This window comes from Ylistrum balloti, unplaced genomic scaffold (assembly GCF_031769215.1).
Source record: "Ylistrum balloti isolate Yb309-2 unplaced genomic scaffold, AGI_CSIRO_Ybal_v1 Utg370126, whole genome shotgun sequence".
NCBI classification, from domain to species: domain Eukaryota; kingdom Metazoa; phylum Mollusca; class Bivalvia; order Pectinida; family Pectinidae; genus Ylistrum; species Ylistrum balloti.
The window spans coordinates 1,577,113-1,603,932 of record NW_026782140.1 but is presented as its reverse complement, the minus strand read 5'-3'; the positions used below and the strand labels follow the sequence as shown (position 1 = coordinate 1,603,932).

Genomic DNA, 26,820 nt, shown 5'->3' with positions numbered 1-26,820 from the left:
TCTCCTCACAACTGACAACATTCTCCTCCCGTCTCTCAGTTCCACAAGGCCTAAAAAAACTTCGTAGTGACTCAAAATTCCGTGGTTTAGCTTCATTGGTGTTGTTTTGCTCGACCGCTGTATAGTTCGCGTAAACAGGCGCCGAGGCTGATGTGGGTCACTGGTTAGTAAGGTCACTTCTCAGCAATACAGTGGTATATATATATATACCTACACATTAAATATATATACACATGAACAGCTCTACTACATGTTTACTATTGGTTCTGGCACGTTGAGTTTCTGACACTATATTTTGTTACGCCTTCTACAGCCAACCAATCACAGAAAAGCTCAATCCAACTGACATCTGTATGTCATTCACTTATGTGACATATATGGATAAAAGTATGAATCGACCTAGACTGGGGGTGTGGCTTTTAAAGCGCGTCGCAGTACTTGCGGAAAACATCCTGTTTTAGTGGCTAAATTGACCCACACATTCCAAAGCCGGCGAGGACGTAATCGCCAGGCAGCTATAAATTACTGTGTACGGCTCTGAGATGCCAATATTAAGTTGTGAACCGAGATTGGTGGCGGTGAGATCTGTTTTGTGGGATATACACGTGGTGCTATTTTAACTTGTCAGTATGAAGCCGGCTAATGTTTGTAGTTACTACCACGGATTGTGTTTACTGTTGGTGAGTAAATCTTTAAATCTATCCTATCTTTACACCAATTTTGAAGCGTATACATTCTGATACTGTAAACACCCGCGGAGGAAGACTAGGACAGTTTTTAACTGATAGTTATCATACGCGGATTAGAATGGACGAGGAGACGAATTTTATCTGTCGATTAATTTAACGCGGAGTTAGATCACCAAGTCTATTGAGATGAAGTCGTTAACGGTGTTATTGTGGACGATCCTATTTTGTCCCATCAATCTTGTCCTCAGCCTGCGTGACGACACTATATTTAAACATATCATAATCTTAAAATAAGGTGACAGGTAGATAGTGGTGATGTAAGGGCACGGTGACTCGGCAGATTGATCACATCAACACAATCGCCACCCAATACTTACTCATTAAAGTCACAGAGCTGTAATTTGAAATCGCTACACTAACCGTCTATGTAGATGGCCTGTTTAGCGGTGCTAGTTGTAATAATCTGATAGATTCGTTCTATACATCGCACGGCGCTCATATTTCAATGGTATGCATTAACTTTCACCTTCCTATAACCTCGGTATTTAGGGGCTCCTATCACTTATTGTATATCATTGGAATTTCGGGCGGCTGTTGTATGACATAGATATTAGGGTTTCCTTTCCCTTATTGTGTAATATCACTATTAGGGGTTCCTGTCCCTTATTGTGTAATATCACTATTAGGGGCACCTTTCCCTTATTGTGTAATATCACTATTAGGTGTTCCTGTCCCTTATTGTGTAATATCACTATTAGGGTTCCTGTCCCTTATTGTGTAATATTAGTATTAGGGTTCCTGTCCCTTATTGTGTATATCACTATTAGGGGTTCCTGTCCCTTATTGTGTATATCACTATTAGGGTTTCCTGTCCCTTATTGTGTAATATCACTATTAGGGGTTCCTGTCCCTTATTGTGTAATATCACTATTAGGGGTTCCTGTCCCTTATTGTGTATGTCACTATTAGGGGTTCCTGTCCCTTATTGTGTATATCACTATTAGGGGTTCCTGTCCCTTATTGTGTATATCACTATTAGGGGTTCCTGTCCCTTATTGTGTATATCACTGTTAGGGGTTCCTGTCCCTTATTGTGTATATCACTATTAGGGGTTCCTGTCCCTTATTGTGTATATCACTATTAGGGGTTCCTGTCCCTTATTGTGTAATATCACTATTAGGGGTTCCTGTCCCTTATTGTGTAATATCAGTATTAGGGTTCCTGTCCCTTATTGTGTAATATCACTATTAGGGGTTCCTGTCCTTATTGTGTATATCACTATTAGGGGTTCCTGTCCCTTATTGTGTATATCACTATTAGGGGTTCCTGTCCCTTATTGTGTAATATCACTATTAGGGGTTCCTGTCCCTTATTGTGTAATATCACTATTAGGGGTTCCTGTCCCTTATTGTGTATATCACTATTAGGGGCTCCTGTCCCTTATTGTGTATATCACTATTAGGGGCTCCTGTCCCTTATTGTGTAATATCACTATTAGGGGTTCCTGTCCCTTATTGTGTAATATCACTATTAGGGGTTCCTGTCCCTTATTGTGTATATCACTATTAGGGGCTCCTGTCCCTTATTGTGTATATCACTATTAGGGGCTCCTGTCCCTTATTGTGTATATCACTATTAGGGGTTCCTGTCCCTTATTGTGTATATAACTATTAGGGGCACATTTCCCTTATTGTATGACATTAATATTATTGACACTTCTCTCCGATTGTGTGAACTCGGTAAAGGGACGCTTATTGTGTAACATGAAGATTCCGTTATTGTGTAATATCAATATCAGGGGCCCCTCACCCTTATTGTGTAACAATAATATTATAAGCACCTCTTCCTCAGTGCATAATAGCTGTATTAGGGACACCTATCCCTGATTGTTTACATTCGAAATATTTTGTATTCCTTGACCTAGTTACGTCAGGAGTTTGGACACTTGTAGCTTAGCCATTGCTCCGTTACCATGCTACTGTTACACAGCCCATGGCCTTGACTGCAAGCTTCATTAAAATTATCAAAACTAGGCTTTTTATAAAAGAATCTCATTTGAAGAAATTGTGCAATAAATTGTCTAGAACCATTTTGACATTTGCACTAACAGTCGATACTACAATGTATTTGTAATACTTTCTTTGGACAGACGGTCTTGTATCCTGTTTATTCATCTGCCGTCGTCCTCAGTTTTCCCGGTCGTGGATCCTTGGCATTGAAACACTTCAAGCTGAAATGCGGACTACAATGTCCATACGGTTACGACACGGACGTGGAGGGAGGGCCTATCTGTAAATGTCAGAACCCATGTAGGGTAAGTGTAGCTCACTACAGTTACGTCTGGGGGAGATACTGTAAGGAGTTCATTGGTATGTGGACATTATAAGAACCGATCCTTTACAAGAATAGTTTATAGACGTCGTGATGTAAACAAAAATAAGATGTCTGTTGTTGTTATGTTGACAAGAATAGTTTGTGGACGCCATGATTTTGAGGAATAGGTTGTGAACGTCGTAATGTTAACTGGAATAGTTTGTTAACGTCGTAATGTTGACAAGGACAGTTTGTGACCACCGTAAATTTGGCGGGAATAGTTTGTAAACATCTTGATGCTGACAGGAATAGTTTGAGGTCGTTGTAACGTGGACAGAATTAGACTAGAAAATGGTAGGTGGTTCGATGTTGTTTCCATTGTTGCCTGTGACGATGTTTTTGCTTGTCAATAGTTTGAGTTGTAAGTTTGGGTACAGATCTTCACATCAACTTAAAAAAAACACTTTACTATTGTTGATTTCACATTGTTATTTCAAATTTTCTAGATAACGATCTTCTTCAAGAAAGATAGATATTTCGGATGTCAGAAGGAAAATTTCTTATTTTTTTTGTTCTGTATATGGGATTTCGTCGCTTTGTTTTTGCATATATATCTTTCACTTGAGATCCTAGATAAGACGATGGAGATGTAGTAGGGTGTTCGGAAAAACGAAAACCCAGCATTAAATTGCAATAGGAGTGGGCGGGGATAAATACTTAAATATAGTTTATCAATGGGGCATTTGGATTGCTCCTCTGTTACAATAATAGACTAGTTGTGTAATGTAAACCAGAGGGGGATGAAAGTTGGAGACGTGGATGAGAGTGTGTAGCTGGGAGATCGGCTAATGTTGGAGACGTGGATGAGAGTGTGTGTCTGGGAGATCGGCTAATGTTGGAGACGTGGATGAGAGTGTGTGTCGGGGAGATCGGCTAATGTTGGAGAGTTTGTGTCTTGGAGATCGGGAAATGTTTGAGACATGGAGGAGAGTGTGTGTCTGGGAGATCGGCTAATGTTTGAGACATGAATGAGAGTGTGGGACTGGGTCTAAGCTTATAGGCATGAGCGAATGTAGGCTAGAACTCTACCAGTGTTGAAACCCGCGTGCAGAGAGACAGCAGCGCTTACGATGGTGTTTACAGTAATGATAACGTTCTAAAGCAGAATGGTTGAAAGGAAATTCAGATCGAGTAAAGTTACATTAGAAAATATTTATAGTGATGTATTAGTCACAATGGGATTTCACAACAACCCTTCTTTCAATCAAACCGAGACCGACCGAGGGGCTGCTTCAGACGTTGCAATACCGAATGTAGTTTAAGGTTACTCATATGTAATTCAAACGGGTTTTCGCCCCACATTGACATTGAAGACGGATGTAGATATAAATAAAACCTTTCGCACAGCACTGTGATGCATAGTATTATATTTGAATGTTCCTTTCATCTAGGAGATATATCAACACAACCACGTGCACCTGCATGCGGAGACGTCTTTGGTATGCCCAGTCACAATTACGATAGTTTCTCCTTTAACCCCTGTAGCTATTATTGACGGATTGCACTTAATGTTGAACACCATGATTTTCCTCGTGCACCTGTTCGGACACCGTCTCCAGTGTTATAACCCAAGTAATTAAATAAATATGTGTCGAGGTATTTGATAGGTATGGAGAGGGATAGTGCATACAGAAGAGAGACAATGGAAAGCCATTCAGAATAGCCTCTCTTGTTTCACACCATATGGTTTTATAATGGGATAATTATTACCTGTATCAACGTTGTAATGGTTACACTGATTGGTTCCTGTCACGAGAGCTCAGGTGTGCTCGACACGAGACATGTATTTAGTGCTATCAAAGCTTTAATGTGATTTTCACCTACCGAGAAAGGTAGTCAATACACATCGGCACGTAAGCAAAAGACTTCTGCTGATAATCAGGTAGACATTCTTACTCTGTGATAGACTACACGATTATTTCTGTTGTTTTTCTGTGATAGACTACACGATTATTTCTGTTGTTACTCTGTGATAGACTACACGATTATTTCTGTCGACGTTGTTACTCTATGATAGACTACACGATTATTTCTGTTGTTTTTCTGTGATAGACTACATGATTATTTCTGTTGTTACTCTGTGATAGACTACACGATTATTTCTGTAGACGTTGTTACTCTGTGATAGACTACACGATTATTTCTGTAGACGTTGTTACTCTGTGATAGACTACACGATTATTTGTTGTTACTCTGTGATAGACTACACGATTATTTCTGTAGACGTTGTTACTCTGTGATAGACTACACGATTATTTCTGTCGACGTTGTTACTCTGTGATGGACTACACGATTATTTCTGTTGTTACTCTGTGATAGACTACACGATTATTTCTGTAGACGTTGTTACTCTGTGATAGACTACACGATTATTTCTGTAGACGTTGTTACTCTGTGATAGACTACACGATTATTTCTGTTGTTACTCTGTGATAGACTACACGATTATTTCTGTTGTTACTCTGTGATAGACTACACGATTATTTCTGTAGACGTTGTTACTCTGTGATAGACTACACGATTATTTCTGTTGTTACTCCGTGATAGACTACACGATTATTTCTGTAGACGTTGTTACTCTGTGATAGACTACACGATTATTTCTGTTGTTACTCTGTGATAGACTACACGATTATTTCTGTAGACGTTGTTACTCTGTGATAGACTACACGATTATTTCTGTTGTTACTCTGTGATAGACTACACGATTATTTCTGTTGTTACTCTGTGATAGACTATACGATTATATCTGTTGTCACTCTGTGATAGACTACACGATTATTTCTGTAGACGTTGTTACTATTGTTTCTCTGTCGTTCAATCCAGGATTAATACATAATTATATCTGCGACGATGATGATCTATTGGTAAACGCAAGGGATGGTTCTCCTGTGCAAATCTGCATTTTAAATAACTTGATTATATTAAACGGATTTGTTTGGTTTTGACAGCCAGTGACGTATGATAATCGGCTTATTGTTTCCCTTATTTCGACTCCTCCACGGGGGAAACTTTCTTGATAGGATTATTAAGCTTATACGCAAGTGCACTGATTTGACCCCAAATTGGTCCCCGTTACGATGATATATATACCTGTAATTTATTTCTTGTATGACTGTACCGGTGTATAGAGCGGTTAGGGCCCATTGGTTGTTGATGGGTGATCATCTACAATGTCGAAATGAGTAAATCTTTGTGTATAACCATAATGCAGACCCGCATATCTTTACCGTAAAACAGCCATACATGTCAAATTGTTAGCGGGCTCGAACCTGTTGCAAATAAAAATTGCCACGTCTTTTAATCCGAAATTAATTCACTTCGTCTCGTAAGTGCTTAGATGTCCCCTGTTGTTGACCTCGCGGGGTTGCGAAGAAATGTTTTGTTCATGACCTTGTCAGGCATTTTACGTCTGAATTTCTCTCGTGTTTTGCATCGGTCACAATGTTGACTTTACTAATGGTCCGCCGTGTACAAAGTGCCCCCTGTCTACAAACAGTCACACCATCTGACCGCTACATGCAGCCTTTCGCCCAATAACTGTGTTAGAAATCAATTTCCAACTGACAGCGCACACTGTCTGGGGTATTGTTATATGTAGCGGAGGTGACGTACTTCCCTCTGATACCAGGTGGACAGAGTGACCAGCCGGACATGTTTTAGACAACTTAATCAGACGTCTGGTCATTCGATAACACCTTCTGCAATGAACAAGAATCTGTATTTGACAGGTGTACTTTTCTCTCTTTCAGAACGTCTTTTGCTTTGAGGGAACGGTATGTGTCATAAAAAAAGCCAAAAACTGTCGCGGAGGACACTGTAACCATGAGGCTGCGTGTGAAGGTCAGTAGAACCGAAAAAAAGGAGTGAGTGACCTTTGCACTTGTAGTGTAGCAATTTCAGCAGAACACCCTTCACTCCAAATTAGTAATATCTCGCATGTCTATAAAGTAGAAACACTTACGTAACATATACACTGTATGTCTGGTGGTCTGTGACGCTGCCGGAACGTTCAGTAATGGAGAGTCAGTCTGTTTACACGGCAAAAATCTCAGACATGTTCAAATTATCCAAGTTTGTGTATAATTAACATCTTGAAGGTCTGTATGTAATAAACGTGTTTTCCTTTCTCCTTCCAATTAAGCTTCTATTTCATTCTCAGGTGGGCACTCGCATAACTTATGGGATTATGTTAGCTTTCATTAATCATTTTATACATTTTTTTTTCACAGATGACAAATCTGCCACAAGTGGTTTGTCTAACACCATGGCACACAATATGGGATTGTCAGCCATTACCAATGAGGTGTTCAATATCGACGGATTACAGCAAGATTCCAGTACCTCCATCAGCGGCACTGGTACTGCTGACGTCATAGATATATGTGTAGATCAACCTCCACCGGAAGCGTGGAAGTGTGACCGGAAGGAGAAAAGATACTATTTTAACAGTAACAAGGGGATGTGCCTGAGGTTCCGTGGATGCCAAACTCCAGGAAATAACTTCAGACGTCGGAAAGATTGCAAAAGGACATGCATTTCATCGAAATCGAAAAAAGGTAGATATATCCCAGCATTGTTTTTATATTGGTTCATCTTACTTAAACATTATATATATATAATTGTTTATGTTTCGAAATCTTGCTTTGTAATTAAAACAAAAAACAAAGAAAAAATGCACAAAAAAAAAAACAATAAATAAACACACACATACAAAGAAACAAACAAAATATGAAAATAAAATTTTAAAAAGGCGAAAAACACTCAAAAGCAAAGTAAGATGAAAGCTGTACCGTTTAACCTCTGAATATTTACGGTCGCAACCCAAACCTGACTTGATTGTAACCTCAATAAAAACGTGGCAACACTATTTCTCACTCAAATTGAGACGTAGGTTTGTTTTTCGCTGTTTGATTATTTGCCATGTCATTCTCTATCCCTTGGTCATCACTGGACATTTACTGACCAGAACAAGCATAACCATCATGACTGACCGCGTGGTAATTTTCTGTTTATTATTTTTGCCGGTTGGTGTTTATCCGTCTTGTCAAACTGAATGGATCAAATGTACTCATGTGTGTCCAACTTGACTAATACAGAAACAACATTAAAAAATCGCTCCATCACCTGGTATGAAAGGCACGCGAAACATCTCTGTTTTCTCTCACAATACCATGACTGGGCACATCCTACGCAATAATCAGCGCCAACATTTACACGAAAAACAAAAACATTGAACTCAACCCACGGTATGACACAAACATTTATTTCATTGACCTTCAGCGGAATGTGTTTTCTTCGAGGAAACGAAAAGTACATTTTCCAACATTCCGTCCTTGGACGGCTGTACCTGATTAGCAAAGAATGTGTTGATCGTGGCCCCGATACTGTGGTTTATCCTCGGGGTTGGTAGAGGCCCGGTCCTTGGGTGTATCCTCGGGGGTGATAGAGGCCCCGATCCTTGGGTGTATCCTCGGGATGATAGAGGCCCTGATCCTTGGGTGTATCCTCGGGGGTGATAGAGGCCCCGATCCTTGGGTGTATCCTCGGGGGTGATAGAGGCCCCGATCCTTGGGTGTATCCTCGGGGGTGATAGAGGCCCCGATCCTTGGGTGTATTCTCGGGGGTGATAGAGGCCCCGATCCTTGGGTGTATCCTCGGGGTGATAGAGGCCCCGATTCTTGGGTGTATCCTCGGGGGTGATAGAGGCCCCGATCCTTGGGTGTATCCTCGGGGTGATAGAGGCCCTGATCCTTGGGTGTATCCTCGGGGGTGATAGAGGCCCGATCCTTGGGTGTATCCTCGGGGTGACAGAGGCCCCGATCCTTGGGTGTATCCTCGGGGATATCTAATTTGAATTCATATAATTTTCAGTGTGAAATACAAATGCAAATATATTTTTGTAGAACTCCTGTCATGTCTCTAATGTTAGTGTTTTCCTATCTTACTTTGAAGGAAATTTTGCCAACCTCAACCGCATACCCTCCAGAGAAACCAGTAACGAGACCAACATATGCCTTCTCGCATTAGAAGACTCCAGCCGATGCAGAGGCAGGACCGTTATGAGGTGGCATTTCAGTCTTGAAAAGGGCTCGTGCGTAAGGGTCAAGGCTTGCAAGTCCTCTTTCGGTAACTACTTCCGGAAACGCAGACATTGCAAGAGACAGTGCATGAGGAAAAGTCGGAGTGTTAGTAGGAGACGAAAAAACAAGAAGAGATCGAAGAGCCGGAGGAGAGGCATTGTTAGAAAAGAGTTTAATGGCTAGGTAAGATGCTTGTAAGTAATTCACACCATGACATCGTTTATCATAGTATCCACCGATGTAAGGATGGATAGTGTTTTACAGTGGTAGTAATACAGACAGTTCTCGTGACTGCCTTCAATTATTTTTAGAAGCTAATGAAGCCTTATTGACTGTTTCTTGTGTTGATGAACTTGTTTCTCGTGTTGACAAAATTGTTGTTTCTTATATCCCAAACATGTTTCTCGTGATGATAATCTTGTTTTTTTGTGTTGGCGATACAGTTTCTGATCTTGAAAAACTATTTATTTCAGTTTTCGAGTGGTTCCTCATAGGAAAACCTCTGATCTCAAGGAAGTGGCGCCGTCCTGTCAACACGGTCCCATATGACCTGAATGGATGCCCGCGCATCAGGCTCGTCCTGACCACTCCAGTTTCGCATCATTGTCTCACCACTGATCGTGTCAATATGAGCACGCGGGCAGAATACTCCTATTCCATTGCTGATTTGGTCATTTTCATATACATTCTCTCTCTCAAATATCATTTCAGACCAATCCTGTTGACCTCGATCTGTAGTTTCCTCTTTCGAGGTAATGTAATGTCCCAACGATTCCCAAAGTGCGCATTTACAAAGGCAGAACGTAGACATAGGTGTGGAACAAATGTGGACGATGTGTGGAGTAACTGTTCCCATAAGAGAGAGTACGTCGCTGTGCGATAAAACACTGCCTCAATACATTCTGGAACGCCCGAGAGGAGTTCCAAAATATTTCACGTTTAGAGCTTATTAAAGCAAGACGAACGTCCTGATGACGTCATGTAACCGACACTGGATCCGACTGGATTCAAAGATAATTGAATATTTGGGCAATGAGAATTACGATGACCCTATCCACCTCACCCAACGTTAAGCGTTGGTCTGGACCAGTTTTCGTGGGATTAAGGGTTGCATGCTCGTAGATGAATCCTAACATTCCATTTGGTACGGATCGTTCTGAAGTACCTGGAGAAATCAGAAACAGACTATAACATCCTCGATTGGTGAGAATGGAATACTAGGACTACGATGTGAACGGTGATCTTATTTTGTTGTTATTTATGGTTATTTTGTCTTTACTGATTTTATTTTTATAAATCGCAAATAAAAACATTAAAAACACGATTCGACTTTCTTCTAATAATGAACACGTGTGCTAGAGAAAGGTAGTGATCATACATCTAATGGTGACAGTTGTAGAGTAGTGGACACATTTGATGGTGACAGGTGTTGTAGAGTAAAGAAGTGGACACATTTGATGGTGACAGGTGTTGTAGAGTAAAGTAGTGGACACATTTGATGGTGACAGGTGTTGTAGAGTAAAGTAGTGGACACATTTGATGGTGACAGGTGTTGTAAAGTAGTGGACACATTTGATGGTGACAGGTGTTGTAGAGTAGTGGACACATTTGATGGTGACAGGTGTTGTAGAGTAGTGGACATATTTGATGGTGACAGGTGTTGTAAAGTAATGGACACATTTAATGGTGACAGGTGTTGTAGAGTAAAGTAGTGGACACATTTGATGGTGATAGGTGTTGTAGTGTAAGGTAGTGGACACATTTGATGGTGACAGGTGTTGTAAAGTAGTGGACACATTTGATGGTGACGTGTTGTAGAGTAAAGTAGTGGACACATTTGATGGTGACAGGTGTTGTAGAGTAAAGTAGTTGACACATTTGATGGTGACAGGTGTTGTAGAGTAAAGTAGTGGACACATTTGATGGTGATAGGTGTTGTATAGTAGTGGTCACATTCAATGGTGACAGGTGTTGTAGAGTAAAGTAGCGGACAAATTTGATGGTGACACATTTGATGTGTTGTAGAGTACACATTTGATGGTGAGTGTTGACACATTTGATGGTGACAGGTGTTGTAGAGTAGTAGTGGACACATTTGATGGTGACAGGTGTTGTAGAGTACACATTTGTAGTGTTGTACACATTTGATGGTGACAGGTGTTGTAGAGTAAAGTACATTTGACACATTTGATGAAAGTAGTGGACACATTTGATGGTGACAGGTGTTGTAGAGTAAAGTAGTGGACACATTTGATGGTGACAGGTGTTGTAGAGTAGTGGACACATTTGATGGTGACAGGTGTTGTAGAGTAAAGTAGTGGACACATTTGATGGTGACAGGTGTTGTAAAGTAGTGGACACATTTGATGGTGACAGGTGTTGTAGAGTAAAGAAGTGGACACATTTGATGGTGACAGGTGTTGTAGAGAAAAGTATTTGACACAATTGATGGTGACAGGTGTTGTAGAGTAGTAGACACATTTGATGATGACAGGTGTTGTAGAGTAAAGTAGTGGACACATTTGATGGTGACAGGTGTTGTAAAGTAGTGGACACATTTGATGGTGACAGGTGTTGTAAAGTAGTGGACACATTTGATGGTGACAGGTGTTGTAAAGTAGTGGACACATTTGATGGTGACAGGTGTTGTAGGTGTTGTAGAGTAAAGTGACAGGTTGACAAATTTGATGTTGACAGGTGTTGTAGAGTAAAGTAGTGGACACATTTGATGGTGACAGGTGTTGTAGAGTAAAGTAGTGGACACATTTGATGGTGACAGGTGTTGTAGAGTAAAGTAAGGGACACGTTTGATGGTGACAGGTGTTGTAGAGTAAAGTAGTTGACACATTTGATGGTGACAGGTGTTGTAGAGTAGTGGACACATTTGATGATGACAGGTTGACACATTTGATGGTGACAGGTGTTGTAGAGTAGTGGTGACAGACACATTTGATGGTGACAGGTGTTGTAGTAGTACACATTTGATGGACACATTTGATGTTGTGACATTTGATGGTGACAGGTGTTGTAGAGTAGTGGACACATTTGATGATGACAGGTGTTGTAGAGTAGTGGACACATTTGATGATGACAGGTGTTGTAGAGTAGTGGACACATTTGATGGTGACAGGTGTTGTAGAGTAGTGGACACATTTGATGGTGACAGGTGTTGTAGAGTAGTGGTGACAGGTGTTGTGACACATTTGATGGTGACAGGTGTTGTAGTAGTACACAGTAGTAGTGACACATTTGATGGTGACAGGTGTTGTAGAGTGGACACATTTGATGGTGACAGGTGTTGTAAAGTAGTGTAGTGGACACATTTGATTGTGACAGGTGTTGTAGAGTAGTGGACACATTTGATGGTGACAGGTGTTGTAGAGTAGTGGACACATTTGATGGTGACAGGTGTTGTAGAGTAGTGGACAGATTTGATGGTGACAGGTGTTGTAAAGTAGTGGACACATTTGATGGTGACAGGTGTTGTAGAGTAGTGGACAAATTTGATGTTGACAGGTGTTGTAGAGTAAAGTAGTGGACACATTTGATGGTGACAGGTGTTGTAAAGTAGTGGACACATTTGATGGTGACAGGTGTTGTAGAGTAGTGGACACATTTGATGGTGACAGGTGTTGTAGAGTAGTGGACACATTTGATGGTGACAGGTGTTGTAGAGTAAAGAAGTGGACACATTTGATGGTGACAGGTGTTGTAGAGTAGTGGACACATTTGATGGTGACAGGTGTTGTAGAGTAGTGGACACATTTGATGGTGACAGGTGTTGTAGAGTAGTGGACAGATTTGATGGTGACAGGTGTTGTAAAGTAGTGGACACATTTGATGGTGACAGGTGTTGTAAAGTAGTGGACACATTTGATGGTGACAGGTGTTGTAAAGTAGTGGACACATTTGATGGTGACAGGTGTTGTAGAGTAGTGGAAGTAGTGGACACATTTGATTGTGACAGGTGTTGTAGAGTAGTGGACACATTTGATGGTGACAGGTGTTGTAGAGTAGTGGACACATTTGATGGTGACGTGTTGTAGAGTAAAGTAGTGGACACATTTGATGGTGACAGGTGTTGTAGAGTAGTGGACACATTTGATGGTGACAGGTGTTGTAAAGTAGTGGACACATTTGATGGTGACAGGTGTTGTAAAGTAGTGGACACATTTGATGGTGACAGGTGTTGTAGAGTAGTGGACAGATTTGATGGTGACAGGTGTTGTAAAGTAGTGGACACATTTGATGGTGACAGGTGTTGTAGAGTAGTGGACACATTTGATGGTGACAGGTGTTGTAGAGTAGTGGACACATTTGATGGTGACAGGTGTTGTAGAGTAGTGGACACATTTGATGGTGACAGGTGTTGTAGAGTAGTGGACACATTTGATGATGACAGGTGTTGTAGAGTAGTGGACACATTTGATGGTGACAGGTGTTGTAGAGTAAAGTAGTGGACACATTTGATGGTGACAGGTGTTGTAGAGTAAAGTAGTGACACATTTGATGGTGACAGGTGTTGACACATTTGATGGTGACAGGTGTTGTGTGGTGTAGTTATTTGATGGTGACAGTGTTGTAGTGTAGTAGTGGACACATTTGATGGTGACAGGTGTTGTAGAGTAAAGTAGTGGACACATTTGATGGTGACAGGTGTTGTAGAGTAGTGGACACATTTGATGGTGACAGGTGTTGTAGAGTAAAGTAGTTGACACATTTGATGGTGACAGGTGTTGTAGAGTAAAGTAGTGGACACATTTGATGGTGACAGGTGTTGTAAAGTAGTGGACACATTTGATGGTGACAGGTGTTGTAGAGTAAAGTAGTGGACACATTTGATGGTGACAGGTGTTGTAGAGTAAAGTAGTTGACACATTTGATGGTGACAGGTGTTGTAGAGTAAAGTAGTTGACACATTTGATGGTGACAGGTGTTGTAGAGTAAGTTAGTGGACACATTTGATGGTGACAGGTGTTGTAGAGTAAAGTAGTTGACACATTTGATGGTGACAGGTGTTGTAGAGTAAAGTAGTGGACACATTTGATGGTGACAGGTGTTGAAGAGTAGTGAACACATTTGATGGTGACAAGTGTTGTAAAGTAGTGGTCACATTTAATGGTGACAGGTGTTGTAAAGTAAAGAAGTTGACACATTTGATGGTGACAGGTGTTGTAGAGAAAAGTATTGGACACATTTGATGGTGACAGGTGTTGTAGAGTTGTGGACACATTTGAAGGTGACATGTGTTGTAGAGTAGTGGACACATTTGAAGGTGACAGGTGTTGTAGGGTAGTGGACACATTTGAAGGTGACAGGTGTTGTAGAGTCGTGGACACAATTGATGGTGACAGGTGTTGTAAAGTAAAGAAGTTGACACATTTGAAGGTGACAGGTGTTGTAGAGAAAAATAATGACCAAACATTGATATACCACTAAGGCGATGTAGGGTACGGAAACGGTCACGTATTTGATGAATGTAGTTTTTTCATGACGGATGATGATGATGATGATGATGATGATGATGATGATGATGATGATGATGATGATGATGATGATGATGATGATGATGATTTTGCTTTCATCCTTATAAAATCAAGTCAGAAGCATTATTCAGGAAATCATTCCTGCAGGATTTGACAATAGAAAACCTCTAATCCAGAGTAATCCAGTGTTGGGTATGTCGAGTTCCCGTGTTGTTGACACGAGTGTGTGTTTTGTACCCAACCTTGTCTAGAGATATTACAGACATATCTAGGTCACATCTCAGCTGTTTACAAGTTTTCAGGAAACCTCTCTGCATTACCCCTAGGCTTCAAAACGTAAATATTGACATGAAATGATAAAACCTAGGTTGTGTTTGGGTTAAGGAATGGTTTTGTTGTCTCGAATGGTTACGTAGTGTTATAGAGCTTTTCTCGATATGGCGGACGCGTGTCTTCCCTAGGTCGCGGGGGAAGATCACCTTGTGGGGTTATTAATGTGATTAGTTTTCATTTTTGTTACAACAGATATCACATAGTTACAATAGATATCACATAGTTACAATAGATATCACATAGTTACAATAGATATCACATAGTTACAACAGATATCACATAGTTACAATAGATATCACATAGTTACAATAGATATCACATAGTTACAATAGATATCGCATAGTTACAATAGATATCACATAGTTACAATAGATATCACATAGTTACAATAGATATCGCATAGTTACAATAGATATCACATAGTTACAATAGATATCGCATAGTTACAATAGATATCACATAGTTACAATAGATATCGCATAGTTACAATAGATATCACATAGTTACAATAGATATCGCATAGTTACAATAGATATCGCATAGTTACAATAGATATCACATAGTTACAATAGATATCACATAGTTACAATAGATATCACGTACGTAAGGACATAGAAACAAGTGATTAAGACACACGTCACAATAGATCGCCTAATTTCTGAAGACCAATATATAGTCCTTCAAATTTTGTCCATATTCTTTTCATGCTATCCAAATAATCGAAAGTGGAAATGATAAAAACAAGACACGTTGATAAATCTTATTGATATTCAAACTAGTGAACACATGTGAAGTTAGCCCAATACCACCGATATAAAATCAAGCGAACAGGAGGGTTCAAGGACAAGTGATACCACTATTGTTCCAAATTGTCAAAATGCCAACGGAGAGAGGACACGTAAAGAATACCTGTCTGTCACGTGACGTGACTAAGTATGTAGACGAGTTTAAATACTATCGAACACATCTACATAACTTGTTTATTTACAAAATGTTAAGCGAACCTGAACATCATTTTGTTGACGATTATAACGGTATTCGGTAAATCTAAACAATGTTATCATGTAGATATAAATATGTATATCTTGATGTCTTATACGCGTCGTTTATAAGTAAACAATGATGTATATTGTAGATATAAGTAACATTATATCTATAAACAATGATGTATATTGTAGATATAAGTAACATTATTAACATTATATATATATATATATATATAAACAATGATGTATATTGTAGATATAAGTTTAGCGTGTACCTATAAACAATGATGTATATTGTAGCTATAAGTAACATTATATCTATAAACAATGATGTATATTGTAGATATAAGTAACATTATTAACATTATATATATATATATAAACAATGATGTATATTGTAGATATAAGTTTAGCGTGTACCTATAAACAATGATGTATATTGTAGCTATAAGTAACATTATATTTATAAACAATGATGTATATTGTAGCTATAAGTAACATTATATATATAAACAATGATGTATATTGTAGCTATAAGTAACATTATATTTATAAACAATGATGTATATTGTAGATATAAGTAACATTATTAACATTATATATATATATATATATATATAAACAATGATGTATATTGTAGATATAAGTTTAGCGTGTACCTATAAACAATGATGTATATTGTAGCTATAAGTAACATTATATTTATAAACAATGATGTATATTGTAGCTATAAGTAACATTATATATATAAACAATGATGTATATTGTAGCTATAAGTAACATTATTAACATTATATATATATAAACAATGATGTATATTGTAGATATAAGTTTAGCGTGTACCTATAAACAATGATGTATATTGTAGCTATAAGTAACATTATTAACATTATATATATATAAACAATGATGTATATTGTAGCTATAAGTTTAGCGTGTACCTATAAACAATGATGTATATTGTAGCTATAAGTAACATTATATTTACAAATGTATGTTGATGGTATATTTAAGGCAGAAACAATAAGCCGCTATCTATATACACGCAGAGGTCGAGCTTGCTGTGTTAATGACCCCGCTGTATACCCCCTACTGTTTCAGATTTAGATTAGGAGAAATAAACATGTTTTCATTGACTAGGAAGTTGACCTGTTGCTAACCCTCACTAGAGATTACACGGCTGGTTTATTACAGCATGTCAGATAGCCCGGATACAGGTGTAGGTTCATTCAAAATGACCCTGACCGTTCTCACCATTTCAGCAGGTAAACATTGGAACGGCCTTGGTCATCGAAAATGGGACTGGTTCGAATACATATGATCCCGGCAAGGCTGTAAACTGAATAGAGTTAAGGGTGGGGGTGATACTGATCCCGTTGTAGTAGCTTTTCTGTTTGTAATAGTACCATAGCTTTATTAATTGTGTTTAGACATTAAAAGATCGGGAAAATAGCCTTGTAGTCTTGTGGCATCAATATCTTTAAATCAGCCACAGGCGTTCTGTCCTCTGGTGGCATCAACATCTATCAACAGCCACATGCGTTCTATCCTCTGGTGGCATCGATATCTATTAATCAGCCACAGCCGTTTTGTCATCTGGTGGCATCAACATCTATAAATCAGCTACAGCCGTTCTGTCCTCTGGTGGCACCAATATCTGTAAATCAGCCACAGCCGTTCTGTCCTCTGGTGGCACCAATATCTAAAAATCAGCCACAGCCGTTCTGTCCTCTGGCGGCACCAATATCTGTAAATAAGTCACAGCCGTTCTGTCCTCTGGCGGCACCAATATCTATAAATCAGCCACAGCCGTTCTGTCCTCTGGCGGCACCAATATCTATAAATCAGCCACAGCCGTTCTGTCCTCTGGCGGCACCAATATCTGTAAATCAGCCACAGCCGTTCTGTCCTCTGGCGGCACCAATATCTGTAAATAAGTCACAGCCGTTCTGTCCTCTGGCGGCACCAATATCTGTAAATAAGTCACAGCCGTTCTGTCCTCTGGTGGCACCAATATCTGTAAATCAGCCACAGCCGTTCTGTCCTCTGGCGGCACCAATATCTGTAAATAAGTCACAGCCGTTCTGTCCTCTGGTGGCACCAATATCTAAAAATCTGCCAAAACCCCGAAATCTCAAATTCTGTCACATGAACATCACGCACTGTCATAAACAGGGACAACATGGACATCACGTAATGTCACGGACAAAGCAACACGAATATAACCTACTTAATGGATGTGGACAATAACCACATGTTCCTGTCATGGACAGGAACAAATTGGACAATATATACTGTTTCAAAGGGACGACATAGACACCATGAACTGTCATAGACAGGGACGACATAGACACCATATACTGTCAAAGACAGGGACGACATAGGCACCATATACTGTCATAGACAGGGACGACATAGACACCATGTACTGTCATAGACAGGGACGACATAGACACCATATACTGTCATAGACAGGGACGACATAGACATCATGTACTGTCAAAAACAGGGACGACATAGACACCATGTACTGTCATAGACAGGGACGACATAGACACCATGTACTGTCATAGACAGGGACGACATAGACACCATGTACTGTCATAGACAGGGACGACATAGACACCATGTACTGTCATAGACAGGGACGACATAGACACCATATACTGTCATAGACAGGGACGACATAGACATCATATACTGTCATAGACCGGGACGACATAGACACCATGTACTGTCATAGACCGGGACGACATAGACACCATGTACTGTCATAGACAGGGACGACATAGACACCATATACTGTCATAGACAGGGACGACATAGACACCATATATTGTCATAGACAGGGACGACATAGATATCATGTACTGTCATAGACAGGGGCGACATAGACACCATATACTGTCATAGACAGGGACGACATAGACACCATGTACTGTCATAGACAGGGACGACATAGACACCATGTACTGTCATAGACAGGGACGACATAGACACCATGTACTGTCATAGACAGGGACGACATAGACATCATGTACTGTCATAGACAGGGGCGACATAGACACCATATACTGTCATAGACAGGGACGACATAGACACCATGTACTGTCAAAGACAGGGACGACATAGACACCATATACTGTCATAGACAGGGACGACATAGACACCATGTACTGTCATAGACAGGGACGACATAGACACCATGTACTGTCAAAGACAAGGACGACATAGACACCATATACTGTCATAGACAGGGACGACATAGACACCATGTACTGTCATAGTCAGGGACGACATAGACATCATATACTGTCATAGACCGGGACGACATAGACACCATGTACTGTCATAGACCGGGACGACATAGACACCATGTACTGTCATAGACAGGGACGACATAGACACCATATACTGTCATAGACAGGGACGACATAGACACCATATATTGTCATAGACAGGGACGACATAGATATCATGTACTGTCATAGACAGGGGCGACATAGACACCATATACTGTCATAGACAGGGACGACATAGACACCATGTACTGTCATAGACAGGGACGACATAGACACCATGTACTGTCATAGACAGGGACGACATAGACACCATGTACTGTCATAGACAGGGACGACATAGACATCATGTACTGTCATAGACAGGGGCGACATAGACACCATATACTGTCATATACAGGGACGACATAGACACCATGTACTGTCAAAGACAGGGACGACATAGACACCATATACTGTCATAGACAGGGACGACATAGACACCATGTACTGTCATAGACAGGGACGACATAGACACCATGTACTGTCAAAGACAAGGACGACATAGACACCATATACTGTCATAGACAGGGACGACATAGACACCATGTACTGTCATAGACAGGGACGACATAGACACCATATACTGTCATAGACAGGGCCGACATAGACACCATATACTGTCATAGACAGGGACGACATAGACATCATATACTGTCATAGACAGGGACGACATAGACACCATATACTGTCATAGACAGGGACGACATAGACACCATATACTGTCATAGACAGGGACGACATAGACATCATGTACTGTCAAAGACAGGGACGACATAGACACCATATATTGTCATAGACAGGGACGACATAGACACCATATACTGTCATTGACAGGGACGACATAGACACCATATATTGTCATAGACAAGGACTACAGCATTTACTGTGGACAGGGATGCACGGACACCACGACTGTCCTTAACTGGGACGATATGGACAACAAGTACATTTTTCTGCTAGGAAGTATGATAGAAGACGATTAGTATCAACATGTCATGTGACATGATAGTGAATTGTAAAATAACGAAAATACCTGGTATTCTGTTTGTATGGCGATCCTGCTGATGGATCGAGGGACATTGTGAATAATGTATCGACCGATGTCAGACGTTCATTGTCACCGATCCGTACACGACGCAAAGAGTTTCAAACAGCTCACTCACTCTAACATCCAATTTTGATTTCAAGAAAAAAAACAAAGGAACTAGTAAACTATTTCGGTAGACAGGAGATTTTAATATCAATGTAAAAATAACATTTAATAAAAAAGTGAATTTTAATGTTAAGAAGTTGTCTTTTTTTAGAAATAAGCAGCGTCTCTTCTGGAACTATAATTAATCTCTCGATGAAGTAGGCGGATAAAGCGAAGGGTGTGCGGCGATATGTATTGTTAATATCACAGCGGCGTCGATCCGTATGACTGAACACACATTCATCCTACTTAACTGCAAAATTATTACAACAGAAATTATGCAAAACTCCCTTCAGCAGGGAATTATTTGTGATTATATAACCTCGCTATGATGAACGGACCACAAAAAAGGAAGAAAGAAGAAAAAACCCGGACTATTTGACAGACTGCGCGACAACATTTACGTTGTTATTTACATTGGAATGTAGAAAAGATGCGTCTCTATACATCACACAAAGCTAATATTACCACGACAGAATTAACTTCATCTATTTGTGTATATCTAAAATGAGGATTGCGGTAATCATACACTGCAAAGGGAAGGAAAAAATACTAGGCAGAGATAATGAGACAAGCGTAAAGGAAACCGGACAAGGCATGGGGAATGGGGTAACCATACAGGGCAGGGAGTTATGAGTTAACCGTATAGGGGAGGGAGTCTATGGGGTAACCGCACAGGAAAGGGGGTATGAGGAGGTAACCTTGATTATAAGGTAACTACAGAAGAGACGGAAATGAGGTAACCGTTTAGGGGAAGCGAGACGGTGAGATAAAGGTAGTCGTTAGGGGAAGAGGAAACGAAGTAACCACACGGGTTAGGCAAGTAAGCTAGAAATCCTGGGTTCGAATCTTAGCGGGCGGAGGCAACGTAAATGAATACAAACAGCGCCGCACGTTCAGAGCTTAAACACAGCCTCATACCTTCAGAGTTCAACACAACGCCACATCTTCAGATCTCAAACACAGTGCCATACCTTCACAGCTTAAACACAGCGCCATACCTTCAGATCTCAAACACAGCTTCACACCTTAAGATCTCAAACACAGCGCCACACCTTCAGATCTCAAACACAGTGCCATACCTTCAGATCTCAAACACAACGCCACACCTTCAGATCTCAAACACAACGCCACACCTTCAGATCTCAAACACAACGCCACACCTTCAGATCTCTAACACAACGCCACACCTTCAGATCTCAAACACAGTGCGATACCTTCAGATCTCAAACACAGCTTCACACCTTAAGATCTCAAACACAGCTTCACACCTTAAGATCTCAAACACAACGCCACACCTTCAGATCTCAAACACAACGCCACACCTTCAGATCTCAAACACAGCCATACCTTCAGATCTCAAACACAGCGCCATACCTTCAGATCTCAAACACAGTGCCATACCTTCAGATCTCAAACACAACGCCACACCTTCAGATCTCAAACACAACGCCACACCTTCAGATCTCAAACACAACGCCACACCTTCAGATCTCAAACACAGTGCGATACCTTCAGATCTCAAACACAGCTTCACACCTTAAGATCTCAAACACAGCTTCACACCTTAAGATCTCAAACACAACGCCACACCTTCAGATCTCAAACACAACGCCACACCTTAAAATCTCAAACACAGCCATACCTTCAGATCTCAAACACAGCGCCATACCTTCAGATCTCAAACACAACGCCACACCTTCAGATCTCACACACAGTGCCATACCTACAGAGTTCAAACACAACTCCATCCCTTCAGAGTTCAAACACAATGCCATATCTTGAGTGCTCAAACACAGTGACATACTTTCAGAACTTAAACACAGCGCCATATTATCGGGATATCAAACCCAAATCCATACCTTCTGAAAGTAAACACAACGCCTGGAATGCTCACAGCGCCGACATTTTGAATATCATTAATAATTCTCACAACGCCGCACCTTCGGGAAGTCAACGTTGACATTGAATACCATTCATAATTCTAAAAATGGCGTTTCTTCAAGGAAAGAAAACATAGATGTACCATGAACAGACATCGAGGTAAAGTGGAGATAATTATTCGTTTTCAGCAATATTTAGATTTGTTCAACAACGTTAAATTCTCTTGTATGTCACCTTGGCATTAACTAATTATCATAATAAATGTGGACCCCGATAACGAGTTGGCTTCAATTTTGTCAGACATGGACATGCTGTGAAGCTGGTCTATTCCGAGTCTGACTGCCCCTGCCAAAATGTTGACTAGATCAAATTTAATGATAGCAAGTTGTTGAGCGAGTATATGTTACTTCCGTGCGGTGACGATTAATTGGTGAAGTCTGAAAGATTCTCCCTAGTCATTCACTTCAAAACACAAAGCTGGTCAACATGTTTATGTTTGTCATAAGATCCCGGCCAGTGATATAAACAGGTTGTAACCGGCCACTGATATAAACTGGTTTTAACCGCTGTTATGACGAGGTCTCGGTCACTGGTATAAACTGGTTTTAACCGCTGTTATGACGAGGTCTCGGTCACTGGTATAAACTGGTTTTAACCGATGTTATGACGAGGTCTCGGTCACTGGTATAAACTGGTTTTAACCTTTGTAAAGCTAAGGTCCTGGATAGTGCTATAAACAGGCTGTTACCTCTATTACCGTAACGTTGTACAGAGTGTATCTACAGTTCCGGTCCCTTGACCTTGAGTGGGAATGTCCTCCTCCTTATTCTTGTACAGGATGTGTCTACAGTTCCGGTACATTGGCCTTGTGTGGAAATGTCCTCCTCCTTAACCTTGTACAGGATGTGTCTACAGTTCCTGTCCCTTGACCTTGTGTGGAAATGTCCTCATCCTTATTCTTGTACCGACTGTGTCTACAGTTCCGGTACATTGGCCTTGTGTAGAAATGTCCTCCTCCTTAACCTTGTAAAGGATGTGTCTACAGGTCCGGTACATTGGCCTTGTGTAGAAATGTTCTCCTCCTTAACCTTGTACAGGATGTGTCTACAGTTCCGGTCCTTTGACCTTGTTTGGAAATGTCCTCCTCCTTATTCTTGTACAGGATGTGTCTACAGTTCCGGTACATTGGCCTTGTGTGGAAATGTCCTCCTCCTTAACCTTGTACAGGATGTGTCTACAGTTCCTGTCCCTTGACCTTGTGTGGAAATGTCCTCATCCTTATTCTTGTACAGGATGTGTCTACAGTTCCGGTACATTGGCCTTGTGTGGAAATGTCCTCCTCCTTAACCTTGTACAGGATGTGTCTACAGTTCCTGTCCCTTGACCTTGTGTGGAAATGTCCTCATCCTTATTCTTGTACCGACTGTGTCTACAGTTCCGGTACATTGGCCTTGTGTAGAAATGTCCTCCTCCTTAACCTTGTAAAGGATGTGTCTACAGGTCCGGTACATTGGCCTTGTGTAGAAATGTCCTCCTCCTTAACCTTGTAAAGGATGTGTCTACAGGTCCGGTACATTGGCCTTGTGTAGAAATGTTCTCCTCCTTAACCTTGTACAGGATGTGTCTACAGTTCCGGTCCTTTGACCTTGTGTGGAAATGTCCTCCTCCTTATTCTTGTACAGGATGTGTCTACAGTTCCGGTACATTGGCCTTGTGTGGAAATGTCCTCCTCCTTAACCTTGTACAGGATGTGTCTACAGTTCCTGTCCCTTGACCTTGTGTGGAAATGTCCTCATCCTTATTCTTGTACCGACTGTGTCTACAGTTCCGGTACATTGGCCTTGTGTAGAAATGTCCTCCTCCTTAACCTTGTAAAGGATGTGTCTACAGGTCCGGTACATTGGCCTTGTGTAGAAATGTTCTCCTCCTTAACCTTGTACAGGATGTGTCTACAGTTCCGGTCCTTTGACCTTGTGTGGAAATGTCCTCATTCTTAGCTTTCTACACGGATTACAATTGGTGCCTACAGCTCTGTTACCTTTAGAAATCCCGTCATTGTTAACCTTGTACATACAGTGCCCCTATAATTATGGCCTTTAGTGATTCTGACTCCTGACTTTAAATAGAAAGGTTCTGACTCTTGACCTTGTATGTGAAGTTTCTAACAATTGCATGTTTTCGAATGTAAGTGCTCTAACAATTTTTATTTCCATAGAAAGGTTATCATATTTGATATTGTACAAAGTGTTTCTGATACTGAGATTGAATCGAAAGTTGCTGACCCTTGACCCTGCAAAGAGAGGTTTTGATCCTGACATTGAACGGAAAGTTGCTAACTCTTGACCTTGCAAAGAGAGTTTCTGATCCTGATATGAAATGAAAAGCTGCTGACCCTTGACCTTGCAAAGAGAGTTTCTGATCCTGATATGAAATGGAAAGCTGCTGACCCTTGACCTTGCAAAGAGAGTTTCTGATCTTGATATGAAATGGAAAGCTGCTGCCCCTTGACCTTGCAAAGAGAGTTTCTGATCCTGATATGAAATGAAAAGCTGCTGACCCTTGACCTTGCAAAGAGAGTTTCTGATCCTGATATGAAATGGAAAGCTGCTGACCCTTGACCTTGCAAAGAGAGTTTCTGATCTTGATATGAAATGGAAAGCTGCTGCCCCTTGACCTTGCAAAGAGAGTTTCTGATCCTGATATGAAATGGAAAGCTGCTGACCCTTGACCTTGCAAAGAGAGTTTCTGATCCTGATATTGAATGGAATGTTGCTGACCCTTGACCTTGCAAAGAGGGGTTTTGATCCTGGCGTTGAATGGAAAGTTCCTGACCCTTGACCTTGCAAAGAGGGGTTTTGATCCTGGCGTTGAATGGAAAGTTGCTTTCTCTTGACTTTGATGTTACTTTTTATTTTGTATAGAAAGGCACTGATCTTACTGTTGTTACGAAAAGTTCTGACTTTTTACCTTTTACGAAGTTTCTCAAAGGTAATAATTATATCAACCGTGTTACGCATAGCAAAACACATGGATTGTCAAATAAATATGAAACACGCAGGCATGGTATACCCTGCCCTTGAGAGACTCTAATTCCAGGCATCAGACGTCACACACACTAGGAGTATCACACACCAGGGATATCACACAGGGGTGTCACACACTAGGGATATCACACACCAGGGGTATCACACATCAGGGATATCACACATCAGGGGTATCACACATCAGTGATATCACACACCATGGATATCACACACCATGGATATCACACACCAGGGATATCACACACTAGGAGTTTCACATACCGTGGACACACACCAGATGTCCCTCACACAACAGAGATACACACATCTTGGGTTCTACACCAAGTTTCACACAAGATCTGTATAGTAGTTCAGAATCGACCCCGCCCTGATCTATATTGGGTATTCCTTCGCACTTATTGAAAATGTCACTGTTAATCTCCTCGATTGTACTAGAAAGACCTTAATTTGAATCCATAAAAGGAGTCTTATCATATATACAGGGATAAATTTTCACTCTCTTACAAACTGTTTTCAATGTCACGATGAAAAGACAAATTTTGACCACAAGCCAAGAGAGTTTACATTCCTCACGCAGTGAACCTGTGATGAGAGACACATTTCACTATGAATGGATAACTAATGTATTGTAAATTCACAAAAGCATGAAATAAAATTGAAAATACCGCCATTGTTATTTTGCCAGCACAAGACTGTTGGCGTGCGTCTGTGTTTCCGTAAGACGTCTGATGGCGCCGACTAGTAGGGCGCCATAATGACGTAGGGGGAGAGGGGGTGGGGGTGGGGGGAGGTTGGGGGGTTGGTGGTTAGGATATTGCTTCATATATTGGGTGGAATTTAGCGTTGTGTGTTTGGGTGGAGATGTGTACAGACTCTATGCCGCCCTGTCAGTTACAAGTTAAAATTTTGTTAAAAAGCAACCAACCAATCATGAAATGACTGCAATTACGGAAATCTATTATAATTTACCAAATATGACAAGCAACCTATTTAGCTTCTCATTTAACCCTAATTTTGTCACTTCGATCCGAGGATGTTATCTACGTGTACGATCGATAGCTATTACTAGCGTTTGTATAGAGTGAGCGTATAGACTGCGCAGTACGCTGCGCTAATTGCCAGTTATACAGCCAGAACGATTTCCTTATCCACTTAGGCTAAGGTATAATGTTATCAGTTTAAATCGTCATTAAATTGATGTTAATGATGGGAAAATCAGACAACAAAGATCGGAGTAATAAAGGTTAGAAACATTTTCATTTTGTAATATTCTCCTGAATGTTAATTCCGCTAATATAAATAGGACCATGACAAGCTCCCAAATTATAGAAAATATACACACATAATGGGGAAACAAACACGAGTAACCACAACGGCACTCTGACCAGCGAGACGTTTGAGATAGAGAG

At 40.6% G+C, this 26,820-nt stretch overlaps 1 protein-coding gene across 1 annotated transcript; it reads left to right on the top strand.

Annotated features, from left to right (window-relative positions):
- The first annotated feature begins 503 nt into the window (after positions 1-503).
- On the top strand, positions 504-10,471 carry LOC132550521 (tissue factor pathway inhibitor-like). Its single transcript, XM_060214605.1, has 6 exons — positions 504-680; positions 2,839-3,003; positions 6,815-6,905; positions 7,295-7,621; positions 9,018-9,328; positions 9,619-10,471. The coding sequence occupies exons 1-5, from the start codon at positions 630-632 to the stop codon at positions 9,326-9,328; spliced, it is 945 nt and encodes a 314-aa protein (XP_060070588.1). The 5' UTR covers positions 504-629; the 3' UTR covers positions 9,619-10,471.
- Positions 10,472-26,820: the final 16,349 nt, after the last annotated feature.

Excerpts from the sequence above, each read along its gene's own strand:
- LOC132550521 (XM_060214605.1), top strand. The coding sequence starts at position 630 with ATGAAGCCGGCTAATGTTTGTAGTTACTACCACGGATTGTGTTTACTG. Across the intron at positions 3,004-6,814 it reads AATGTCAGAACCCATGTAGG|AACGTCTTTTGCTTTGAGGG; the intron begins GTAAGTGTAGCT and ends TCTCTCTTTCAG. Across the intron at positions 6,906-7,294 it reads CCATGAGGCTGCGTGTGAAG|ATGACAAATCTGCCACAAGT; the intron begins GTCAGTAGAACC and ends TTTTTTTCACAG.